This window comes from Nesoenas mayeri (genome assembly GCF_963082525.1).
Source record: "Nesoenas mayeri genome assembly, chromosome: W".
Lineage (NCBI taxonomy): Eukaryota > Metazoa > Chordata > Aves > Columbiformes > Columbidae > Nesoenas > Nesoenas mayeri.
The window spans coordinates 13996365-14024137 of NC_137553.1; the positions used below are offsets into that span (position 1 = coordinate 13996365).

Here is a 27773-nt window from a genome sequence, read left to right on the forward strand (position 1 = left end):
CCCAGAAGGAAGTCCCATATTCACAATCATACATGGCTCACAGCAGAAGGAAACTAATGTAATGAATGCTATGTCTGAACAATTTTTAGCTTGGGTTAAACCATGACAGGATGTCAAACATTTTGTGAAGGATAATTGAATATATTGGAACTCTTCAGTAAACATTCTCATATCCAAAATCTCATTTGTTAACAACATATTTTATGACCTTTCAGTAATAAAACTTGTTATAGAGGTAAAAAATTATAATAGAGAAACTTAATATTTAGCATCTTAACATTATTACAAGCAACAAACAAATTTTAAAGACAAAATTAAACCTTTGATTTAAAAGCAAGAAAAACCTATTTGATTTGAAGACCATCTCCAGCCCACACAATACAGTCATTATGTTATTAATTTTATTATAATAATAAATGTAAAATTTTCAAGTTGTAGGCATTTTTATTAAAGCTACTGAAACCAATCCAACAGTTTCACAAAATTTGGGCCTCTGCACAAGTGATATGCATGCAAGCAGAATGTAAAAAATCCAACCATTTACTACAGAAATAAAGAATAGGAATAGAGAAATCTTTTTTTTTTTTTTTGTCTCAACATACTAGTTTAAAGCAAGCAGTGATTTATGTAACAAAAAAACCCAAACAAACAGGTTCTAGAGAAGAGGATGAAATACAGCAAAGATATGCAACCCTCACTCTACACATTAATACAGTACCTGGGTGCTGAATTTGTGAACATCAGAGGCTAGATCAATTGAAGACATGGAGGAAGAGCAACTATGGGGCTACCAGAGACAAAGAAAAAAACAAGTAATCAGAACAAGGGCACAACAGAATATTCAGTACCAACTTGCAAACTCAAGATAATGAAGAAAGGGAAAACAAAAGCACCATAAGCAGCAAGCACAGCAGCGAATGCCGATTTCATGCACCTATTATGCTCTCAGTGTAGCCCTAAGAAGAGCATAGTGTTTCCAGTAACATTAAAAAAAGGTCAACTGATCCTAATGCAAGAGATTTAAAAAAAAAAAAAAATGAAATTAATTTTGTGAAGGTATCTTAAAAGGAGAGGTTAGTAAGTTGGGATTTTTTTTTTCCTTTAATATAATCTCTAACTGAGAAGCTTAATACGAATCAAGAGTATTCTAAATAGATATTGAAATCAGCATTTTTTGAGCCAAGACAGAAAACAGTTCCAATTCCAGCTACTTCAATTGAAAATGAGTAAACCATTGAAAGTTATACTAGAAACACTTAAAATAATAAAAAAATACCAATCTTACCTACCCATATAAAATATTATCTAGAAATATAAGTCAGAGGAGATAATGAGAAATATCTTACCTTTTGGACAAATCTATGAATCCCCACAGTAGAATATGCATTTCCAGAAGGTAAGGATGTTGTCCAGTGTAATCTGACCTTTTCATTTTGTAACTGCAACAAAATAGGTTTAATTGTTGGTAGTCAGCTGCAACTGAGTCGACTGAAACAGTGAGGCATCCTCAATCTATATAGTGGCTACAACAACTAATGCTGTCCATGACAGACATGAAGTTGTCATCCTCCTGGACTTCTCAGGAAGTGAATGGGCCTGGAGACTGAATTACCCATTCATCTATATTTCGAGGAGTATTTCCAGGTTAAGCAAAATAGATTGGCAACATTAAGAATGTTGCATCCACATAGTAGTACAACTGTCACTCAAAACTTTTACTTTACGCTAAGAGACTCCAACATAGATAAATTCTTTTGGGTACTATATGTCCACTAGAAAGTCTTATAATTCTTAACCAAGTCATCGTATTCACTATTTTCATAAGGCTAAAACCTTTAAGACAAAGGAGGCACCACCTTCTTGTTCCCTCTCATTTTATATACTACTATGTTCTCATATTCTATTTCATCACATGCATCTTATCTCTTTTTGATCCTTGTCACTGAAGTGTATTAAAGAAACAAGTTAGAGAAATTGCCAGAGCCTACACAATTTTTTAACCAAATCAAACACCAACAGAAACACGTCTTTCCTATTTCACATACCACTACATTCAAAAGAAACTTCAGAGCAGTAATTAGGTTTTGAAAAATAGCTGCAGTATTTGATATTCTTATTTGCACAGGGCATCAGTTACATATAAAGATAAGTTTTATACAGGACTAATAAACTTATTTAGGAATTAGAAAACAAAAACATTAGCTTAACACTTACACTATGCTTTTCTATGCAAGCTGTGAAGTCACTTTCTCAAAATTAGTGTTAAGCAATGATATTTAATATTTATAAATATTAAGTAGTGAATTCCACTTATAAGTGTAACTATAAAATATCTAGAGTTTTGGGGGATGTACTCCAGGACTGAGTAAGTCACAGAAGTCTTCCATGAAGTACTCATCATTAACACATTTTTCAAGTATCAATACCTGTTCTTGCATTTTATCCTGTCTATCGAGAGCAGCTTCAACAGCATCAAAGAATTCTTCTTCATTAATCAGACTATTAGGACCCTCCTAGAGCATAAGAAACAAAACTAATTCAAAATTTGGAGACATGAGAGCTCCACTTAAGTTCACTATTAGAAATAGATATTTATATATTATGCATATAACTGAAAGAAGGACATTTCTTCCATAGACCTCAAATATTTTCACCAATATTCTTAGATTACAATTCATCTGAAAACCTTTAACTACAATTTAGGGATAGTTCTATAAACAAGCAAAAAACCAGGAAACTGAAGTAACAGTGTCAGTATGCTTCGACATCAGATTTAGGTTTTAATTAACACATATCTTCTCTTACAAATGTTTACAGTGTGCCAGTAAAGTAAACATATTAACATAATTGTGTAGCTAGACTCCTTCCAAGTATTCCTGTGCCTTTCAGATATGTGCTCAAAGCACAAGAAGACAAAATCCTGGGGATCACTATTGAAAATTCTTGGAAAGAAGAGTTCAACAATAAACAGCAGGTAGAACCGAGTCAACTATTAAAATCTTGTGTCCACAAAGTAAAATGGTAATTTAAGAAAACAAGGTTTACTGTTTTTATTGTATTGTAAAACAAACTAGTTCAGCAAATTTCAAAAACCTACTTTATAACAGGGATATCTGGGAGAAGCAGCTTGGCTCGTAACCAGATAGACAAAATCCAACTTCCTATCCATCTTTAGGAGAACCTAAGCTCAAGTATCTTTTAAATATCCCAACATATTAGTACTATGTCTCAGGCTATGATTGTAAGTAGAAACCTGCTTGATTAACATAAATGAAAGGGTCAAGTTTTAAAAAATCCTGCAAACTGCATTACATTATTGTCCTGGTTTTGTTAAAAACAAGTTTTTCTTTCAGTGAATTTTGCCTGTCAGCTAAAGCCTTCGTATTAACTGCATTTTCCTGGAGAACCAGACACATGTTTTGGTAAAACCTAGCAATGGAATGCAAACTTATTGATAAGCATGGATGGACATCTCGCGAGAGGGGCGACGAGGAACAACTGACCAACTGTGTATAACATTCCATTCACGTGAATACTTCATATAAAAGTGGGAGATCACGAGGATCTCGCTCTCTTGTTCTTATGGCCGACATTAGGAGAGGACCTTGCTAGTCGTCCCTGCGAACTGAGGCCTAGTGAGAGACTGAATCCAGCTCTGGTTGGCTGTGGAGTCTAATCCAGGACTTTAGGTGCCGGCTCTGCAGTTGCTGAGACTTTCAAAATTGGTTTTGTATATTTTGTATTATTTTCTCTATTCTTATTAGTAGCATTAGTAAAACATTTTTAATTTTTTCCAACTCTCTTCTCTCTGTCCTTTTTCTCTCCCGATCGCCTGTCCTGAGTGGAAGGGGGGAGAGGGAGGGGAAAAAGGGGGAAGTGGGGGGGAAGAGGGGGTTAACAATACATCTGCCAGGGTTTTATTGTCACCCCGCAATCTTAACCCTCGACAATTATTCTTCAGAAGGCTGTTTAAGAGCCTTAGAATTTGACTAAATAACCAAACTGAGGAAGAAGCTGCTAAAACATGCAATTTAACAGATGAAGCAAAACTTAAAATCATTGAATTTATCAACACATTTCAAGTGGCAGTAGCAAGTTAAAAATCAATTCAAGTTAAACTTCAAATTCTAGGACTGCCTCTGCAAGTCAGGGTTTACATTACATATCTATACAGCTGACTCTAAAAAGTAAGGGTACAAAACTTACACGAGCAGTATCAAATGTACAAGAAAAATAATTTAAAAGTCAGCAGAAATATCTGTAAGCAAAATGCTTTAGACAAAAGTAGTATAAGGAAACTTGAGTTGAAGACAGACTTCTATTCTAAAAAAAAATTAAGGATTTAGATTCTTCATTTAGTTTAAGTTTCCAAGGCAGAAAAAGAAAAGTGGCATAAACACGCATAGCCAAAGTCCTTGATTTATGCACACACACACTCTCCTTTGAGAAACAAACCAATCTTTAAAAGCCTTGGTATTTTTAAACATTTCAAAAGCAGAATTTGTACCTCGTAGTCTGGCCCTCCAAAGTGAGACTTTTTCTTCAGTTCTGTCACAGCACTTTTGTATGCTTCTTCAATTCTTCTCCTTTTCTCCATCTCCTGTAAAATTACATGATTATTTGATGCAGCAAGAATGAATTGGCTGATAATAGTCAGCATGCCAATACATTGAATGACCAGTATAAGGGTTTTTCCCAAGTAACAATTGCAAAGCTGCCAATTTTCCAATTTTATTTGAATGTATGTGTTATATGTGCCCATATACATGCATATATAATGCAAAGCTTGGGGAGCTAGCTACCTTGAGCATACCTTCTTTAAGTCTTTAAGAAACTAGATCAGCAAGCAAAATCTGCTATCCAGTTTAAGCATAGCTATTAATGGTTTGTTGAAGGTCGGACTTGTTATCTGACAGTTTATATAAACTTGACACAGATGCTTGGACAGTGATAACAAAGGGTAGAAAGCTAGCTTGTTGAATGGAGTGAGATACTAGTGAATCACAGCATATAAGCTTGTATCTATAATTAGTTGGCATAGGATCCACGTGAATAATTTAATTAATTCCATGCAGAGACTAACAACTCAACATCATTCTCCTATAATAGGTGCGTGACTGTACTAGATCCACTAATGATATCTATGTCATTGTATATTTTGAATAAAGTAGTAGTAATGCTGGAATCAGATTAAGTCCAATATTTCTTCTGCAAATTCTACATAATTATGGATATTCACAGAGAAAAATCTATAAACACTTCTGAAATTCTTGCAGAATTCAGCTTTAAGATAAGATGTTGCTCTGTTCCCTTTCGGCAACTGGATACCACAAAATACTTCTTGCAGATATGAGTATAATTATTCAGCAACCCAACTTGAACTTTAATGATTCCGTGGAAAAGACTGAAAGGCCAAGTTTACCAAGTGGGAATTTGGTGGCAATGTTCACTCTGGAACACATACTTTCCAGTTTCTAAAGACAAGTTTGAAAAATAAAACAACAGTTTTGATGCAAAACAAAGTAGTATAGTTTTCCACTGGAAAAATCTTAGGAAAAAAGCAGCACTTAGATGAAGACAGAATTGCCTTTATCTGTGAATGTAGGCTTTTCCCTTCCTGAAACTATCACAAATATGCAATAACTGCTAACTTGTTTCACAACATTTTGCAAGTTTACCTATTTTGAAAGTAACTGGAGAGTCTTGAAGATGCATAAAGCATGACTTGAGTCTAAGTCATTGAAAGAAAACATAAAAGTTTTACCAGAACACTTGAAATAAAAATAATAATAAAAAAAAAAAACAAATCCCCACGCTGTCTGTACTTCAATCTGCAAATTAGTGATAATTCACATGTCAAAAGACAACTCTCCAAATCTGCCAGGTTGGCAACAACATTAAATAAGGCAGAAACTGGGAAATTGTTTGATTGCACAGCAGAAAAATTACTGGTGTATTAAAACTCTGTAAAATTTAATGAGACATTTAAGTTACAATTGTGAAAGGTGAACAAAATAAATTACCCAAACATGTTAATCTTAAATTTAAAAATTAACATTCAGAAGATAAGTTTCCACATTAATACCAATTATTAAGACCAAGGGAAACAAGAACAGAACAATGTTGCTGTAGTCAAGACAACAAGAAAAGCATCATCACAAGGATTTTGTTACAAATAAAACAATGGACCAAATACTAGAGATTAAATCCTTTCCCTGTTTATCCATTTTCTTTAAAAAAGTCTACTTTAAAAATACATTCAAGAGGCTCATACTGAAAAATACACTGCACTGGAAAAAATAAAAAGTCAAGCTCAAGGTCTTGAGAGCAAAGAATTAAAGATCAAAAGCAAACCTGTAACTACAATTACCTTTAGATAACATCACATGCTTTTGTATTAATTTTATTCTGGCCATCTGACTGTTTTGGTAACAGAAAGGAAACTAAATATAGAATACTAAAATTACAATCAGTATTTTATGATTTCTTGCTTGCAAAGGTTTAAAAATAAAGTTTCCAGCCTTCAGAAAGTAACTTAAAAACCTTTCATTTATTTAAAAAACAGGGTTTCTAGAGAAAGATACTTCATAACACTGTACTCAGCTCAAGTTAAATTGGAGTCAGCTCTGGATTCAACAAGTTCTGATGAACTTAAGCTTTTTAATATTAGAAATATTTTAGGACAGCTATAACTTCGAAATATATTTGCTTCAAGTTCAGCAGACATAAATCTCTCTCACATCTTTAGGCTAAACTGGCCCTCTACAAGATGAAGGCTGTATAGTTTTGTGAAGTAGCAGAACTCTCACTAATCTCATTTGTGTTTGTCAAGTAAAATGTGGTTCTGAAGCTAGTGGAGTGAGGAGGCTGGAGAGGGAAGGAGAGCAAGCTGGATTACAATGGTACTTAACACTACTTGTAAAACACTCATTGCTTTTAGACACTTTTAGCCAGACAGAGATCCTGTTCTTCCTGTGACAAATCTGCACAGCACAGAGCCTGTGGAGTGAATCTGCTGATATACAAAAGACAAACTTGACGCTGCACCTTTCAGTTCTTCTAGCTGGTCTTTTACAGGCACTGGACAGACTTAAGAGCCTTAAAACCCTCCCAGCTAAAACATACACACACAGCTGCCCAGTTTCATATAGTTTTCTCCTCTAATCTCTCAGAGAAGATATTCTGAACTTTACCATCCCCCAATATTTACTTACTTTTCAGAGCAGCGTAAGCATCTATCAAGAAACCCAAGAACACACAGATCATCATTATTCTCCTCCTACATCTATTTATCAGAAGACAGAGCAAGGTGGGTTTTTTGCTCAGGCCTATAGTTATAGAAGAGACTTTTACAGAGCCACATTTAGTCACTAAAACATCAAGGTTAAAAAAAAAGCCCCACTGAAGTAGAATAAATAGTGCTAGCAAAAATCTGAATATAGTCGACTGCTGTCTTTAAATTCTTGTGCAGGGTGTAGGTTATCAAGGTGTTGGTTGTGGGGGGGCTGCAGGAGTGGCCTCTGGGGGAGGAGGTTGGGGGCTACTGCATGTCAGACACAGCTGGTTCCAGCCAGCTCCAAAACAGACCCACCACAAGACACAGCTGAGATCATCCATCACATGTGGCACCTCTGTGAAAATGTATTTAAAAGCAAAAAAAAAACCAACCAAAAATCCCACAACAACAACAAACAACACCACAGGGAGAGAGGAAGTGGAGCAAAAAGTAAGAAACAGAGGGAATGCCAAAGCCAAAAGAGGATGAGATGCTCTAGGGCAGGAGAACATATCCACACTGCAGCAGATTTTTCCCAGACGATTGCAGCCCTGGAAAGGACCTGCACTAGAGCAGGGGAAAAGTGTGAGGGGGAAGGAGTGTTTTGGACTGACCTCCAACTCCTCATTCCCCACCCCCCACACTCTTCACTGCTTGAGGCTAGCAAGCAGGGGGTAGAGGCGCCTGCAGTGAGTCAAGCTGAGACTGGGAAATGGGGGAAGAAAGCTGTTTTAGTGTGTGTATTTTTGTTTCCTGCTAACTGTACCCATTTTAATCAGCAACAAATTGAATTTCCCTAAGTCTGTTCTGCCATGACAAGAACTTGTAAGCAATCTCCCTGCCTTTCTCATCCTATTTTTTCCCCTAGTCCTGCTGGATGAGGATTGCAAGTGAGCAGCTTGGTGGGCATTTGCCTGTTAGCCAAGGATAACCCACCATGATTCTCTATTATTTAATTCAATCAATATCTCCTCTTCTAAAAGGCTAGCAATTAGAGGAATCCAAATAAAAAATATTATCTAATATTAGAATTACAGTACTTCACCGTGAGTGTGCTGTAAACCCCAGAATATTTCACTGACAAGTGTGACAAAGTTGCAGGTCTACCAAAGCAGAGAAACTTAAAAACTCAAAGTTTTTAGAAGCTTTTGCCATTTTAATTTCTGGGAAACCAAATCCAAATATGCTTGTGACCCCCTTCAAAATGTATTTACTCATGCCGTATGAGGTGGTATGTTTGCTTTATGAGGTATCAGTCATATGCGGCTCAAAGTGAAATTTAGGTTTGAATTTGTTAACTGCTTACAGCTAAAAACAAGTGCTTTGAAGTTAGTCTACAGAAGAAGAAAAATGTGACAAATAACTAATGTAAACCAATTCAAATTCTATATAACATATTATTCTGTAATAACATATACTAACCTACTGACAAGAAAAAAATTCACTTCATCCATGCTCTGAGAAAAGTCTGATCAGCAGGAGTGAACTGTGTTTGCTCATCTCAGAGCAGAGAAGGCTTTTGTGAGGGGACTTAATAGTAGCCTTCCAATACCTCCGAGGAGGTCATAAAGAAACTGAGCCAGGCTCTTCATAGCAGTCTATAGCAGGAAAATGAAAAACAATAGGCAGATACTGGAATAAGAGCTATTCCTACTGGATATAATGAAAAACTTTTTCCATCATAACAACAGTTGAGCAGCAAAACAGGCTGCCCAGAAAGGCTGTGCAGTCTCCAGCCTTGGAGACTTGAAACCGAACTTGATAAAGCCTTGAGCAACCCAGTCTGATCTCAAACTGTACTTCCTTTAAGCAAGTTGGACTAGAGACCTCTTGAGGTCTCTTCCAACCTGAATTACCCTATGATCCTATGAACAAGCTTCAAGTCTTAGGTCTGCTATAATTCCTCCAACTACCTAGATGTTGTCAAAAGTCACAATACAGTTGGATAAGACCAGGCCTTTGACATATGGACAAAAAAAAGCCAGGAGATGGGGCAAGGATTTAAACATGGATGTATTTTGTCTGAATTACTTAATTCTTTGAGTTGCGTACCACTAACACATCTGGAGTAAGATTTGAAGTATGATATATACCATATGGAAACATGTTAAAACCAAAACAACAATGGCTAAAGGACTGTACAGGACACCAGCCTGTGATGACAGGATTCTTGAAATAAAAGCCTGAAGTACAACCTAGCCATGCTTCTAGCACATCTTATCTGAAGAGGGAGGACACTGCTCCTTTCGAGTTGCTAGTGGTTGAATAGGCTTACCATGAACTATCATTGCCATAAGAATAACAGATATTATAATATCCCACACCTCCCTAAAAAAATTAACCAATTGCTATAAAACATGACTTAAATTAATCTCTTCAGTCTCCTAAAGGTAAATTAAATAATTGTATCTTAGACCTTTAAAGTTAGAACTGGTTGTTCTTCTCAGTACTGTCACCATCTCTTATCACAGTTTAAACATTTCAAAGATTTGCAAGCATGGATAATTAGGTCTCTTTTAGAGGGCTGCAAGCAATACACTTATTGCTGTAGAATACTATCAGGTTCTTTACAGATATTAAAAAAATATAGGAATATTATCTGAACAAGGGCTGGGAAAAGAAAGAATATGATGAATAATGTTACCGTATCACCAACAGTCAGGATGAGGTTTTAACATTTTATAGGAGTAATAAATAATGAAAGCACCTAAAAAATAATAAATGCTGTACATAAAAATAAAAGCAATACTTGGAATAAAAAAGTTAAAAACAACTAATTTCAAATTTAAATTTCAAGCTAAAAACCCAATTTTTTCAACAAAAGTAAAATTATCTTACCTTATCTAGTCTTTTTTGCCAGCTTTCTTCACGTTTTACCATGAGTTCAATACAATGAGAGAGTGTAGCAAGGATTCCAGCAGTAGTTGCCTTGAAAGTTATAGCTTCTCCTTTGAAGTCTATGCCATTAATTCCTTTTGGTGTCACATGTGGAAACACTAAAAACAAACATGAATCATTCACTGATAGCTGCCTTTAACTCAAACAAGCATTTTACATGTATGCTCTATATTACATCTGTTTGAAGAAAACAGACTGGCTAGAAAGTTAATGTAAAAATAAAAATCAGAAGTGCTAATAATTTTCAGCTATCCACAGGACAAGAAAAAATATTCAAAAGGAGGAATGCATCCCTTTAGCTTCATCTTGCTATACTGTATTTCAAATCTGTTTGTTATGCTGTATTCCTCTCTAAATCATGTGGGTAGAGTGGGAATACTTTGTAACAATAGCAGTTTGACAGCTTGAAGTGGTGCCTAATTAAAACAGAGCAACCTTAAAATGCATCCAATACAGCACTAAGAAAGGAACAATTTCAAAATGCAATCAAACCCCAAAGGTAACATTGACAGGTTGCTTTAAGAAGGTAACTATAGATTTAAAACCCTCAACATAAAAAGGTATGATATAAAAGACCAAATGTGTTGAATTATCCAAGTACTCTGGGATTTTGCAGTTCCAACAACTGCTTCATGCTGTCAACCAGGCCATCTGTTGCTAAGGCTATTTAAACAAGTCATTTAAAATGTTTGACAAAATGTACCCATTCTATACTGAACCTGTATGTAAGTTGACAGAATAACAAATCAAACACTACACATTAATGTCAGAAAATATTAGAAAGCAGAAGTAACACCCAGCAAGTTAAAGTAACTCTTGCCATGCAAATGACTTATCACCCAGCTGGATATTGCTTTCTTTTTCCCGTCTGTCAGTTTGTCAATGTGCCACTGTTATGCTTTAAAGAGTACAAATAAATATTTGTGTAAGTTTATCCAATATCTGTCTGCCAGAGTGTCATGGTTTCACCTCAATCCCCCCCCCACCTCCCAGCTAGCAACTAGAACCAGGTGCTGCTGGTTTACCCCTTCCCCGCCCCAGTGGGATGGGATGGAGAATCAAGAAACAAAAAGACAGTAAGTTTTAAAAGACAGTAAGTAGAAAAACAAAGTTCCTTTATCATTTCATGCCACCTTAATATCTTATGACACTAAACTAATTCTAAATGAAAGAGAAATGGTTGAATGCATTGATCCATTTATTGATACCTACTGTTCTTGATCTGTGGATAGCAGTAGTATCAATATTAGTTTTCCTCTAAGAACAACCTCATTATTTCAGTAATGTATTGGTTAATATACTTCCTCCATTCAAAGTATAAAAAACCACCACAAATCCCACTGTGTTTTATATCAAATTTCTCTTTCAGCCAGCCTTTGTAACATTTCCATCTTTGTAGTTCCAGTACAAAACCACCTTCCATCTTCAAAGAGGTTCCCTTAAGTAAGTTTCACCTGCTGCTCTTATTCTTGCATAATTTAAACCCAAATACGCTCATTTCCATGAGTAGATGGATGGGGACACTTCCTGATCAAGACTCTACATTTTAGAATATAAGATCCCTTGGTGCTTTATACAAACGATCATTGTTTCAGTTATCAGATTTTCTAATTGGAAAGTGAGCAATAAATTTAAACACCTTCATAGTGCTCTTTTTAACTCTTCACTCAAAGATCCTAGAGAACACAGAAAAGAAAAAGCCTATCCAAAACATTTTCTTCAGAGTAGTACACAAATCTCTACAGTCGTGATAACTTGCCAGATGTCAACTGGGAATATCATACAGCTGGTATCAACAGGTCCAGAAGACTCCTAAATCATCTGGACAATAACTTCTTGGTGCAGGTGCAGGTACTAAGGGAATCGACCAGGAAAGGTGCCTTCCTAGATTTGATTCTCACTAACAGAGAGGGTCTCGTGGGAGAAGTGGCGACTGGTAGCTCCCTTGACCAGTGACCATGAAGCAGTCAAGTTTAAAATATTTGCTAATGGGAGGAAAACTGCCAGCAAGACCTTAACACTAGATATGAGGAGAGCAGACGAGGTTACTCAGAGAACTACTTAGTAAGATTCCCTGGGAATAAGCTTTTGAAGGTGCTGGGGTCCATCAGTGTTGGTCATTTTTTAAATACCACCTACTAAAAGCACAGGACCAGGCAATTCCAAGATGCCAAAAATCTAGCAGGTGAGGCAAAAAGCCAGCTTGGTTGAGCAGGGATCTTCTTGAAATACAGTGAAAAAAGAAATCACATGGTCAGTGAAAGCAAGGTCAGGCAACATGGGAGGACTACAGAGATGCTACTTGCCACTGTAGGGAGGAAATTCACACTGCCAAAGCTCAATTAAAACTGAAGCTGACCAGTACTGTGAAGGACAATAAAAAAGGCTTTTGAAAATATATTAATGGCAAAAGGCAAAACAGAAATAACATTTGTCCATAAATGAATTAGACTCAGGACTTGAGGGAATGCTTAGTAAGTTTGCTGATGACACAAAACTGGAAGGAGCTGTTGACATTCTCGAGGGCAGAAAGGCCCTGCAGAGAGATCTGGACAAACTGGAGAACTGGGTCATCACCAACCACATGAAGTTCAACAAGGACAAGTGCCGGATTTTGCATCTGGGACGCAGCAACCCTGTCTGTACATATAGACTGGGAGATGAGATGCTGGAAAGCAGCTCTGTGGAGAGGGATCTAGGGGTTCTGGCCGACAGCAAGTTGAATATGAGCCAACAGTGTCCCTGGCAGCCAAGAGGGCTAACCGTGTCCTAGGGTGCATCAAGCACAGTATTGCCAGCCGCTCAAGGGAGGTGATTGTCCTGCTCTACTCTGCACTGCTGTGGCCTCATCTGGAGTTCTGTGTGCAGTTCTGGGCACCACAGTATAAAAAAGATATTAAGCTACTAGAGAGTGTCCAGAAGAGGGCTATGAAGTTGGTGAAGGGTTTGGAGAGGAAGCCGTATGAGGAGCGACTAAAGTCACTTGGTTTGTTCAGCCTGGAGAAGAGGAGACTAAGAGGAGACCTCATTGCGGTCTACAGCTTCCTCACAAAGGGAGGAGGAGGGGTAGGTGCTGAACTCTTCTCTTTAGTGACCAGTGACAGAACCCGAGGGAATGTCAGGAAGATGTGCCAGGGGAGGTTTAGGTTAGACATTAGGAAAAGGTTCTTCACCCAGAGGGTGGTGGAGCACTGGAACAGGCTCCCCAGGGAGGTAGTCATGGCCCCAAGCCTGACAGTATTCAAGAAGAAACTGGACAATGCCCTCAAACACATGGTGTGAACTATGGAGCTGTCATATGCAGGGACAGGATTTGGACTTGATGATCCTTGTGGGTCCCTTCTGACTCAGGACATTCTATGAAAGTAAATTTCATGGAATCAGGATTCATAAGAACTGGAATAAGAACTTTTGCAGAAAGCAAAGGGTTGCAGATATTATTTTCTGCAGTGAGCTATAATAAGTGAGTTTATATACAGGTACCCATAATACATAGCAATTTATTAGTACATAATTTCCTAAAGACTTGATAAAAGAACTTTTTACAAGAGGAATGTGGATATCACTTCTAATTCCTGGTAAACACATGATGAAAAAAAATGAAGTCACTTTGCATTTAAATGTTCTAAAATGACCAGATGTACTAAAGATATAGACTTTCCTACTGACATTCCACATAACGAATGTGTATATATAGTGGATACATAGATATGAAGAAATGTTCTAAAGGTAAATTAAGCTGAAACTCCTACATTATTCTACAAAAATTAAGTTTGACAAAGAAGACATCTTTTTCAAAATTGATCATGCAGTGAAATTAAATTCTCACATTTTTTTAAAGAAGGCTTTTTGAGGACTGTTAAGTCAGAAAAACTTCAGAAAACTGAAAAAGCCTTTAAAAAAATGTGAGAATTTAATTTCACTTGCTTACAGGTGAGTGTTGCAAGCTTGCTCATCTTTACTGATAAGAGGCAAGAAAGATTTAGACATAACTTCAGTGTTATACACTACTTAACCTCTGAAATCAGACCTACAGTTAATCCTCAGCAGAGCACTTCATATCATTGAAAAAAATCTACTCATATGATTAATTCTCTGGAAGTACACTGAAATCTTCCATTTCTTTTCCTCATAACAATTTTGGCAATAATCTAGAAAGAGCACTTAAATACAGCAAGGAAACGTGCAACACATGGGGAACTAGAGCCAGTTAAAAAGAAAACAGAAGACAAAAAAGACTTATTTTGCCCATATATTTTCCAGGTTCTTGAAGAAAGTGTCCAATTTTTTAAAAATGCTCTTGGTAAGTACTTCTTCTGAAGATTCCATCAGATTTGAAACTGTACTGCTTCAAAGTTTTGTGAACCAAAGTCTAACAAATACTGAATTGTCAACAACTAGAGAATATAAATACTGAAATAATTTCAGTCAGGAAACAAGAAAAAGTATAAGAATGCAAATAGATTTAAAAATGCATGCACAACTTCTGGCAGACCAGAAGTATCTGATTTCTAAAACAGCAAGACTTGTGTGAGTTCTTCACATGTACTGCATGGATGCAGTGAGTGCAATAACTACAATGAAATAATTTAAGATAAGAATAAAAATCAGAATTCTGTTCATCATAACATTGGAAAATACAGTTTAAAAAAGTGCTAAAATTATGATGAGTGGGAATTAGTAACAATGTTGACTTAACCATTATGTAGCCATAGAACTTAGAAAAACCATAATGGGGGACACACCTAACTGGAAAAGCATTGTGCTCTGCCACACTGCTAAAGCAGATAACACTTGCAAGAAAAACTGCAATCGCCTGTTACAAATCTCAGTTCCCATTATCTGAATGATGCAGCTGTTTTAACAGAATTTTTTAGTGGAAATGGCTTTGGACACAGAATAGGAAATTCCAGTTTGACAGGCTTGCATTAATATTTGTATGAATTAAGAATAACTCATAATTCCTTGGCTGCTTTTCATGATTATCTTAAAACGAATAAGAACTTCCTGTCACATACATTCAAATAACTATTCTTGTCATTTTCTGCTTAGAAAAGAGCAAAAATACTCATCTTGAATCAGGCTTATCATACCATTCATATGAATTTTCAGTGAAAATGTTGACGCACTTACATTTTTCCTTACTGCTGTTACTGTTGTGTAAAAAATCCCCATCAGAACGCATTGTAGGGAAATCATCATCATCATCTTCTACCACTAAATGTGTGAGAGAGAGTGTGTGTTATGGGAGTGAGAAAGCTTTTCCAATTCTTTAGTGTGCAAGAAAGAATTGAGAGCATCTTCATGGCTAAGCAGCATTTAATATTTTTTCCTATAACAATCATGAACACCCCCCCTTTTATTTATTTTTTTTTACCCAAGACTACTATCAACATTACTGTCAGAAACCATCAGGAGACTAACATTAGCACTTGATTCAATGGTAAGAAGAACATCTTCTCAGTGTTACAACTGGATAAGCAGGGAGCCACAATTGAGCAACTATCTACTCTTTTACACTATAAAGTTCTTAAAGAAGTGGAATGATACTTATCTACTCTTTTCTCACTAACTCATTTCAGGCTGCCAGAACAAATGTAAGGCTGAATATAAATGCTTCAGGAGAGTGCATGAATATGAAAACAAGCTGTGTTCTGGGAAGAGCAATTCAGAGATATGTACATATACACACCTGAGTCTACTAGGACCGTCAAGTGTGCATTCAGTGCTCTAGCTGCAGCCAATACATCTCAGGAGCATTCATTATGGCAGAACCTTTGCCTTTTTTAAGGAATGTATTGTTCCTATCAAAACAAATATCCTATTGTTTTTCAAAATAAAGGTAAGAGACAGTGGTAAACTAACTTATGGGGTAAACAATTATTGTTCTATAACATCAAATGCTGAAAAACATTTCTTTTATACAGTTGACAGCTACAGGTTAAAGTTGAGCAGATTTTTATGGGAATCCAACTTCTGAAGTGAAAAGTTAACACTGTTTATGCAGAAATATCTATGATTGATCCCATTACTAAAGAGTAAATTTAAGATTCATATTTTATTTATATGGTATCAAATGCTTTAGTAACTATTTCAAGTGCTATTACTGTGTTAAAGGTTAAATTCTATGGCGATAAGAGTTTTTAATTACAGTTTTACCTTTATCCCTCTGGAGTTCATCTTTGGAAACTGCATCTGCACAGGCATCAAAGTATTTCTGTAAAGTATCAACTTGTCTACACAAGATGTCTCTAAAGGTTTCCATTTCTGCAAGCTTCTCACGTAAGCTATGGCCCTTCTGAAAACACAAGAGAAAAAAGGCTCAAATGCTTCTACATACTTCGCAATAGTTCAATGTCAAAAAAAGAGGATTTCTGCAATTATGAAGAACAAATTCTTCAAGTACACAAAGACATTTCAGATATCAACAGCTATGAAATACTGTTAATTTTAGAACGACTTGATCTCAATTTTTCCTCTTGACTGCATCTGCTACTTTAGAGCATTCAATAAAAGCTTATTAAAAACATGATATTGCATGCTACCAGGTTTATGTCTATTTGCCTGAAAACAGTCTGTTCTAGTTTAAGATATTTGTTCTAATCTTTACTCCTCCCTTTCTTGTGCTGCTCCTCTTCTGCTCTCCCAAAAGTACAGCCCACCCAAGTTCAGGTGTTAAATGTTCATACACGTGAAACAAGGAGAGACATAATTTGTCAATTGGTATTAATCAAATTTGTTAAGTCACAGAATCAGCATTTCCTTTCATTTAGAAGCCCTGATATTCTCAGAAATATTCTGGGAAAGGTTAATAAATCCTCCCACAGGTTTGATTTTCTTGCCATTTGAAAATGACACCATAGTTAAAGAGGGACAACTGCAGAGGCATGAAAAAGCTTCCTGTATGCTCTGTTCATCATGACATGCTGAATTACTAAGACTTATAATAAACCAAAGATTTGTTTTTGATGGTTCCCCCCCATAATTATATGACTAAGTCTTCACATAGCTTATTTCCTTTCCAGTTGTGTGTGTTATTTACACACCAATACTAAGAAAATGTTATTCACTAACCTTGAATGAAGAGGTGGATGTTGCAGAGTATCCACTTGTTCCAGAAACAAGAGACACTATGGAGCCATGGCGTTGTAAACTTGACTCTGATCCATAGCCAGATTCAGTCTAAAAACCAAACCACATGCAAAACTAGAGTGCTGAGGCTTTTAATAAAAAAAAAAAAATAAAATAATAAAAGCAAGTTTAATGTCATCTCCTCTAAAACCAGACCATTTGTTTCTTGTCAGGAAGCAGCAGGGGCTTAATAACTCAGATTGTGTCTGCAAGTTTAAGATGTTGATGTAGCATCTATAAAGTTGCTATGAATTTATTTTTTGTAATCATAATGATCTGGGAAAAAAGTAGTTATCTGCAACTTACTATGTGCCCCCAAAAGAGTGAGACAACATATATTTAAAGGTTCAAAAAAGGAGTAAGGTTTCCATTATTTAGGTATATTTAATCCCTACCAAGCAATTTTCACATACCATTTGAAAAACCAACAGTACTCTACAATTAATCAAAGGGATTAACATGGTTCAGTTTAAAGACAATCAGCAGCCTCAGTTAATCATTCCAATCATTCAAATAGTGCCATTTTAGTTTTAAAATTAACAAAATAAGTACAGATCATAGAAAAAACAGATAATTACTGCTATAATTTTTTTGCTTGTTCCAGACTTCTTTAGCAATATTCTTTATACTAGAGTGAAATTATTTTTGACAAAGAACAAAAGTCTACATGGAACAAGGTGAGATACAGAAAGCAAGATGGAGAAGACAATAATAGTAACTAATTAAATAATGCAAAAAATGAAAAACATCTCTTGATTAAAATAGCATTAAAAATATGTACAAACATTTAGTTTGACAAATGTCCTCACAAGTGAAACAGAAGCAGATACTGAGGAACTAGAAGAAAAATATTTCCCTAAAGGTTAACGTAAAATGGCCCATGCATGGCAAAGGAGAAGAAAAACCCTCAAAGAGAAAATAAGACAGGTGGAAAATCTCATTCCATAACAATTGTGCCAATTAGTCTTTATTAGTATTAAATTGTATGAACTTCCTTAGGATATATATTTTACATTGTATACTGTATAGTCATGGTTAAGTAAGCATGACTTAAGGACCCCAGCTCTTTGCAAGAAGGACAGCCTCCACCCTGAAGAATAAGGGATACCCCCAGACTATCAAGATAATACTAGCATCCTAGCCCCTCTAACATCTCTGTGAAACACTCCCATTATTTGGCATCATAGACAAATAACTGTAGCAAGACCGACTCTAAGGACATCTAGATCAAGAAAATAGCAGATGGATGATGATGGCATAGAATTATAGTTGCTTTGCAAAACAATAGTGTGTGTTAAGTACTGATTGGTCAAATCGTATTGTATCTGAACATTTGAAAGGTATAAGAACCACGTCTAAAATCACATTTGACATGCCCCAATTTGAATGGGACACCTCATGAGCATGAATAAATAATTACTCTTGCAATTCTATACTTTGCATCGTAGCCTGTCTGTCAGCATGGGCCATTTGCAAATTTTTGGGACAAAATAAACAGATATTACTTAAATATCTGAAATACTGTTAATAGATTAATTTGATCGAGTTGACAGAGAATATTGTGAAGGATCTTTGACAGGAATAAGAAATTCCGTAGTGGCAGAGAAACTGAGATGGGGTGGGGAGAAGACAGAACAAATGATATGGAACAAGCAAGAAGCAACGATGAAATTCTAGATATTGTACTTCTGTGAAAAATCAAAAACGGCATAGGCTGAGGGAAGGCAGGAAAGTGCTGATAAATTAAGATGCAAATGAACTTTAAAAGTATTAAAAGCAAGGAGAAAGGCTAAAAAGTTGAAGTTCAATGAAAAAGGAGAATTTGGACAATACTGCAAGTGTGGAGGACAAAGTATGTATGTCTGGATTTGTCCTGGTTTTATTAAAAACAAGTTTCTCTTTTAGTGAATTTTTCTTTCAGCTAAAGTCTTCTTACTAACTGCACTTTTCTGAAAGCTAGATACATGTTTTGGTAGACATAGCAATGGAATGCAAGGTCCCTGATAAGGATGCACATCTCCCGAGAGGGGCAAGCAGTGAACTGAACAGGTGACCAAAACTGGACAACTGAAGTATTCCATCTCATTCACATGATACTTCATATAAAAGTGGGAGATCACCAGGGTCTTGTCCCTTTTCCCTATGGCCGAAATCTGGGGAGAACCTTGTGAGTCATCCCTGAGAACTGAGGCCTAGTGACAGACTGAATCCAGTTCTGGTTGGCTGCAGAGTCCAGTCCAGGACTTCTGGGTGCAGGCTCTGCTGCTGCTGGAGCACTGCTGATCTTTGCTGGGACTTTCAAGAATGGTTTTGTATATTTTGTATTATTTTCTCTAATTTCTTAGTAGCATTAGTAAAACATTTTAATTTTTTTTCCCAACTCTTTCTCTCTGTCCTTCTTTTGCCTTCTAATTGACTGTCCTTAGTGGGAAGAGGGGAGAGGGGGGGCTAAAGGGGGGCTGGGGGGGGAAGAGGGGGTTAACAAAACATCTGCCACAGTTTATTGTCACCCTGCAATCAAACCATTGACAGGGTTACAAAGGAGCAGTGGCAGAGAAATACAGTTTTGGAGAAATGAAGATATGACTGAAAACTGTGAGTTCCAGAGTTGTTAACATAATTCCTGAATGAACACGGCTGAATGAGATTATCCAGCAAAAACAAGTAAGAAGGAGCCAAAAGTCAGTTTCTATCCGGACCATTTAAAGAATGAGGTAGAAGACAACAAAGCATTGAGGAAACAGAAGAAAAACATGATGAGTATCAAAAGCAGAAGCAAAGTAGAAAAATTAATATAATCAAGAAATGCAAGTGTAGTTGGAAAAAGGTAGTCTGAGTCTTGATGGAAGATGGCTAAGTGATTATCAACTTAAAATAAAAAATATGGGTACTTGTAAGTTCAACAGATTTAATAAGGCACATCTTAAGTTCATTGCTTAATTTAGCAAAAAAATAGAAATATTGTAACTTATCAGAAATAGCAGAAATATAAGTTTTTTTAATGACAGTTTGAAGTGAAATGATAGAAGACAAGATGCATTTAGAAATTTCTGCTGTAAATCATGCATTTAAAGCTATTTTATACAGAGCAAAAGTCCTAGAAAAATAGCTATTAAGTGTAGCAACAGAATTGCTAGAAGTTTGAGTTTTTTTTAGAATTAGTCCTACTCTTTGTTTTAAAGAATAGCTTTAAAATATCCATTGGAATAGGCTTTTCATTAAAAACATTAACATTGGATACATGGAGTTGTTCTAGAATATAAGTTCCAGTGTTAAGCAGTATACCTGGCTTTGGTAACATATTTGGTATACCGGACCAAGTTTTGTATTGCAATGCACTTGTGTTACAGTGCAAATATTATACCTTAATTCACTGGATTTTGATATTAAGTATAACAAATCAAACAACGAGGCTTTGATTAGTTTTTTTTCAAATACTCAAGTAAGGGCTTTTGGCTCTTAATATGGACTTCAGGTCCTCCAAAGTCTTGACAAATGAAAACAAAGCAGGTAAGGAAATAAAAGGATTTTTAAAAGAACAATTACAAGTTTTAGGCATATGATACTATAATTTCGGAAGTGTTTAATAAGCATAAACCTTAAGAGAGCATTTTAGAATAGGCACACAACACCTTGAAGCATCATAAAACATTTCTCTTTAGATTTCCTCTATATATGAATCTAAATCAAACTTGACTGTTTTCTTGGTAACTTCAATGTTTACTTAATCATATGCTACAAATATTAAGATGACTTTGAATGTGCTTTTACTGAAGTCAGTTTGACAGTGGGGACTCATTCTATTTTATGGTTAAGTTGTACACACTAGAAAGAGGTGGGATATGACTGTAATGAACAGATCAATTTTAAAATATAGCCAAAATATCCATTGCATTGAGATCAGAGCATTTTAACTAAGGGCAGCAAATGCCATCCCAAGCACAGTGCAGGAGACTACTTAGCAAAAAAGCTTCTAACATGACCTTTCTTTGCAACTGCATGAATAGGTAAATAAATGAAGACAAATTTTTCCTCCAATAGTGATAAATGTTGCAACTCCACAGTAAATAAGCCTACTACATGCACAGGAGGAAAAAACAGGAATTCTGAGTTGAAAACTAAGTATAAGACAAATGAAAAATAAAGACTATAGCAATACAGCACTAAGATTATCATAACAGCTATAGTCACTCATTCAGTCTAAGTAACAAAATCTTTTAGGTCTTTACTTCTCAAACACCATACACATGTGACAAATCACCACGTGTTGCCTGCAGACAATAAGCGCCTTTAATAGCTGCAAGAGCTAGAGTGGTGCACAGGTTGATAAGCCTTGGAACCACATGTGGGAACAGCAGCTCCAGCTAAAGGGCCTTGGACAGATTATACAGAAGTATGTTTTTTATGAGTGTAAGAAGTGATAGCCCAGGCCATTGAGAATGATATCTCGGGTCGGAAAACCGCCCCCATATATATGATGTGTGAATGTCCTTGAGCCTGGTCTGTGAATGAGTGGGAACATAACTGAAACAAAGATAACATCAGTGTGGTGTGTTTTTAATAACAATTATTGGAAAAAACATCTTATGTAACATCTTAGTCCAGGCCTGTATCTGTGAATCCTATAAATTGTCACTGACTAATAAAGAAGGCCTCAGCCTGGCTCAGGTCTTGGCTCTGCCCGGCTCTGCACTCCTTCCTGAACAAGATCTCTGACTGTGCATGCATCTATGTCTGCATCCTGGTGTGCGTCATTTCTAATCGCCACAAATGGTGCCCCGTGTGAGTGTGTAACCCCTGGAGGCTCTTCATCGAGCAGCGTTTGGCGGCAACCATGCAATTTGAGTGAGTAAATTTTATTTGTGGCCACATTAATTCACGAGATCTTCCTTCCTCATATTTCCAAGTGCTTTCCTATGTTCTAAAACACCTCTCAATACTAATTTCTTAGGAACATGACTGAAAACAGTCATTCCAGACCCCATCTCGTAAGTAAAAACCATGAAAAGAGGGAGAGAGGAGGGGGAAGCACGGAGCGGCTTGCAGTATAAATAGGGACAAGCAGTCCTCGTGGAACGAGAGAGCTGCGGGATTGCATTAGTATGGGGCAAGCCGCTTCTCAGGAACATAAATTGTATTTGCAGGTTTTACTGCAGATATTACATTCTTCTGGGTATCGTATTTCTGAGAAGCAGGTCGCTTTGCTCCTGGTATAGGTGAGAGAGAATTGTGTTTGGTTTCCGAGTGAGGGGACGGTTGACAGTAAAATTTGGAAACAGGTCAGGGAATATCTACACATGCAAAAGAAACCAGGTTTTACAGTTCCCAATGGTTTGCATATAACTTGGAGATTTGTGTACTCTGCGCTGTCGCAGTTGCAGTTGGCAGAGCAAATAATGCAAGGGCAAACAGGGGAGGATGGAAGGAAAAACACAAATGAGCAGGTTGCTAATGATTTGAGTCTTGACAGCACTCATCCTTTTGAGTAGATCTTGAAAAAGAGTCAGTTTTATATCCATCATTAATGCCATCACAGCTGTGTAAAGATAAGGCTGGAATTTGTGAGGAGCTGGGTCAGGAGTCTAAAACTCTGCCCTCAGCACCTCCTTTGCTTGATTTTAATGATGCTTATACAGCACACAGTAACCCCTTCATGACTAAGACAGCACAACACAAAGGGGTGATGCAAAATGCTGTGAAAAGGCTATGGAGCACGGCGATTTTTCTTTCACCTTTCCAGTTATTTACAAACCATAACAACCACCAGAACATGACGGAATACCTGTTTCTTTGTATTGCTTTTCTGAAAATCAAGCAGCTTGTCAGGAATGTGAGTTAACTGTTTTATTGGTTGTTGTTACAGTTGTTTCTTTGTGGTATTGTTTGTATAAGTGCTCTGCAAGCCTTCTCCCCACTTTTCCCACTCGTGCTGCAAGCCGCTCCGTGCTTCCCCCTCCTCTCTCCCTCTTTTCATGGTTTTTACTTACGAGATGGGGTCTGGAATGACTGTTTTCAGTTGTGTTCCTAAGAAATTAGTACTGGGAGGTGTTTTAGAACATAGGAAAGCACTTGGAAATATGAGGAAGGAAGATCTTGTGAAATATTGTAATTAATGGTGGCTGCTGTGTAAGTTAGATAATTGGTAAAAGTGGCTGGAGAACAGAACCTTGAAGTATAATACTTTGTTGCAATTAATGTTGTTTTTAAAGTGAGAAGAGCAGGACAAAAATAAAACTCTACAGGAGATCATTAAATCATTTCAGACAGTTTTACAGCTGGAATGGTTTGAACTTCAACAAGCTGGGAGACCTTTAACTGATAACACGCAAGTCATAGAAAACATCCTGAATTCTGCGAGATACTTTTCCTTATTTACCTGTTTTCTCTGTAGGTATATGTTTAAGAATATTACAGTTTTAATAAGTCTTTTCCTGTTATATGGTACAGTAAGTTCACAGACTGCTAAATCATGATAATCCGTTGACTCAAAATGTACATTTTGTGATTATACAGAAGACTGTGAGTACTTCAGTTCTTTACTGCGTGAATGTGATGATAAGATTTTTTGTCTAAAAGCTGTTACTTTTCTTTCTAGCATGCTAGCTTTATTCCAACATCCAGACTTGTGCAACTCTGTGATAGGCTGTGTCTCATCTTGGTGTACTAAATTTGGCTCTTTTGTATGCGCACCAGATAAAGAATCCTGGTTTTGGGATAACAGCTGAATCACCCCAGATGAGACGCTAATAAAAGACAGGACACGACCAGCTCTTGTAGGTGAGTTTGTCGGGGGTTTCATTTGGGTGGGTTTTTTTTTGTTTTTTTTGTTTTTTTCCCCCAATTTAACTAAAGGCAGTAATGGTTTCTAGAAAAAGGAAAGCTGTTGCTGCTGTTAATACAAAGAGTGTGTCTACACAGACACTACCCTCCAAGAAGGATGCAGCCACCCAGGTTTCTGGCTGTGCAGAGTGTCTGTGCCTGGCATTGGTACCAGAGAATGGTATGGGAGGTGCCTGTGTACAATGTGACCAGGTCAATGACGTACTGTGCCTAGTGGCAGAGCTTAAGGAAGAGGTGGAGAGACTAAGGTGCATTCGGGAGAGTGAAGAGGAAATTGACTGGTGGGGTCAAACTCTTTTGACTCCTAAGGGTGTGCAACAGGAGATGGCAAAGCCCTGTCCCTCCTGCCATAAGGCAGACAGAGCAGACCTAATTGATGGGGGGGAATGGAAACAGGTCCCTGATTGGAGAGGTAAAAGAACTCTCTCTCAAATCCCATCACCACCCTTGGTGCCCTTAACAAATCGATATGAGGCCCTGGACACAGAAAATCAGTCAGAGAACAGCCAAGATGATCTGCCTGGAGAGCCTCCTGGATGGACCTCATCTACAAAAAGGATTACAACTGCAGCTATAGGAAAAAAACAAAGAAGAGTGGTTGTAGTTGGCAACTCCCTTCTGAGGGGAACAGAGGGCCCTATATGTCGCCCAGACCCATCCCACAGAGAGGTCTGCTGCCTTCCTGGGGCCAGGGTGAGAGACATTAATAGAAGACTTCCGGAACTAATTCAGCCCTCAGACTATTATCCCCTGTCCAAGCTGGCAGCGAGGACATTAATAGAAGAAGTGCCAAGATAATTAAAAAAGACTTTAAAGCACTGGGTCAGTCAGTTCATGGGACAGGAGCACAGGTGATATTTGCCTCAGTTCCTGTGCTATCTGGGATGGATGAGGAGCTAAATAAAGAAAGGAGTAGAAAAGCCCATCTCATTAACAGGTGGCTAAAGGATTGGTGTCACCATCAACATTTTTTTTTTTTTTGACCATGGGGCAAACTCCATGGTACCTAGTCTCTTCAAATCAGATGGGCTTCATCCTTCTAGGAAGAGCAAGAGGACTATAGCCCATAAGTTGGCAGGGCTGATCAGGAGGGCTTTAAACTAGGTTTGAAGGGGGAAGGGATTGAAACTGGGCTCTCCAAAGATCAGCCTAAGGATGGAAAGCCTGAATTAAGAGTGAAATCAGCAGCCCACTTGAAGTGCATGTACACTAATGCACGCAGTATGGGCAACAAACAAGAGGAGCTGGAAGCCATCGTGCAGCAGGAAAGCTATGACATAGTTGCCATCACAGAAACATGGTGGGATGACTCATGTGACTGGAGTGCTGCTATGTGTGGCTACAAGCTCTTCAGAAAAGACAGGCAGGGTAGGAGAGGTGGAGGGGTGGCTTTATATGTTAGAGAGTCACTCGACTCTGTTAAACTTGAGGTCAGCAGTGACAAGGTTGAGTGCCTGTGGACCAGAATCAGGGGGAAGTCCAACAAGGCTGACATCCTTGTGGGTGTCTGTTATAGACCGCCCAACCAGGACGACGAAGGAGATGAATTATTCTACAAGCAGCTGGCAGGTGTCTCAAAATCGACAGCCCTTGTTCTTGTGGGTGACTTTAACCTGCCGGATATCTGCTGGGAGCTCAATACTGCACAGAAGAGGCAGTCTAGGAATTTCCTAGAGTGTATAGAGGACAATTTCCTTCATCAGCTGGTAAATGAGCCTACCAGGGGCAAGACCCCGCTAGACCTACTGTTTACAAACAGAGAAGGGCTGGTGGGAGATGAAGTGGTTGGAGGCCGCCTGGGGCATAGCGACCATGAAATATTAGAATTTTCAATACTCAGAGATGCAAAGAGAGCCATTAATAAAACCTCTACACTGGACTTCCAGAGGGCAGATCTTTGCCTATTCAGAAGTCTAGTTCAGAGCATACCCTGGGAAACAATGCTTAAAAACAAGGGGGCCCAGGAGGGTTGGACATGCTTCAAGCAGGAGGTTTTGAGTGCACAGGAACAGGCTATACAAGTGTGCCAAAAGGCTAGCCGGCGGGGAAGACAACCGGCTTGGCTAAACAGGGAGATTTTGAAGGAAATGAGAAATAAAAAGAGAGTTTACCGACTGTGGAAAAAAGGGCTGGCTACTTATGAAGAATTTATGAAAATAGCTAGATCATGCAGAAAAAAAAAATCAGGGAAACAAAAGTGCAATTTGAAGTTAATTTGGCCAATTCTGTTAGGGATAATAAAAAGTCATTCCTTATATACATTAATAACAACAGGGGGGGCAAGGAAAACCTCCATTCTCTGTTGGACTTCGAGGGAAATACAGTTAACAAAGATGAGGAGAAAGCTGAGGTACTTAATACCTACTTTGCCTCAGACAGGTGGCTGTCAGGACAACTGGCCTCTGGAGGTGGTTGACAGAGACAGGAAGCCAAATAGCCCCCTTGTATTCCAGGAGGAAATAGTTGGTGACTTACTGAGCCATCTGGATCCTCACAAGTCTATAGGACCAGACGGGATCCATCCTAGGGTGATGAGGGAGCTAGCAGAAGAGCTCGCCAAGCCGCTCTCCATCATCTTCCAACAGTCCTGACTCACTCAGGAGGTCCCATACGATTGGAAATTGGCCAATGTTACCCCAATCCACAAAAAGGGCTGCAAAGCTGACCCTGGCAACTACAGGCCTGTCAGCCTGACCTCGGTGCCTGGCAGGGTTATGGAGCAGATCATCCTGAATGCAATCACACAGCATCTTCAGGATGGACAAGGGATCAGACCCAGCCAGCATGGGTTTAGGAGGGGCAGGTCCTGTCTGACCAACCTGATCTCCTTTTATGATCAGGTGACCCACCTGGTGGATGAGGGGAAAGCTGTAGATGTGGCTATTTAGACTTCAGCAAAGCCTTTGACACTGTCTCCCATAATATACTCCTGCAAAAGCTGGTAGCCCATGGCTTGGACAAGTGCACTCTCTGCTGGGTTAAGAACTGCCTGGAGGGTCGGGCCCAGAGAGTGCTGGTGAATGGGGCTGCATCCAGCTGGCGGCCAGTCACTAGTGGCGTTCCCCAGGCGTCAGTGTTGGGTCCAGTCCTGTTTAACATCTTTATTGATGATTTAGATGAGGGGATTGAGACCATCACAGCAAATTTGCTAATAACACCAAGTTGGGAGGGAGCGTCGACCTCCTGGAAGGCAGGAGGGCTCTGCAGAGGGATCTGGATAGACTGGAAAAATGGGCCGATTCCAATGGGATGAAGTTCAACAAAGCCAAGTGCCGGGTCCTGCACTTTGGCCACAACAACCCCCTGCAGCGCTACAGGCTGGGCACAGAGTGGCTGGAGAGCAGTCAGGCAGAAAGGGACCTGGGGGTACTAATTGACCGGAAGCTCAACATGAGCCAACAGTGTGCCCAGGTGGCCAAGAAGGCCAATGGTATCCTGTCCTGTATCAAAAAGAGCGTGGTCAGCAGGACAAGGGAAGTGATCCTTCCCCTGTGCTCTGCATTGGTGAGGCCACACCTGGAGTATTGTGTTCAGTTCTGGCCCCTCAGTTCAGGAAAGATATTGAGGTGCTGGAGCGGGTCCAGAGAAGAGCAACAAGACTGGGGAAGGGACTTGAACATAAGACCTA

General features: G+C 38.1%; 1 protein-coding gene across 2 annotated transcripts in view; it reads right to left on the bottom strand.

Annotated features, from left to right (window-relative positions):
* Positions 1–27773, bottom strand: part of LOC308051393 (ceramide transfer protein-like) — a gene marked incomplete at its 3' end in the record, with an annotated part of 150221 nt that overhangs the window by 16695 nt on the left and 105753 nt on the right. Inside the window, exons 4-11 of one of the 2 annotated variants that reach the window (XM_080361822.1) lie at positions 17249–17356; positions 16334–16472; positions 15308–15391; positions 10115–10272; positions 4508–4600; positions 2427–2513; positions 1347–1439; positions 719–787 (exon numbers count right to left, since the gene is read on the bottom strand). In XM_080361822.1, coding sequence (XP_080217948.1) covers positions 719–787; positions 1347–1439; positions 2427–2513; positions 4508–4600; positions 10115–10272; positions 15308–15391; positions 16334–16472; positions 17249–17356 — 831 coding nt within the window. The remainder of the gene's footprint in view (positions 1–718; positions 788–1346; positions 1440–2426; positions 2514–4507; positions 4601–10114; positions 10273–15307; positions 15392–16333; positions 16473–17248; positions 17357–27773) is intronic. The other variant, XM_080361823.1, reaches the window with a different exon arrangement.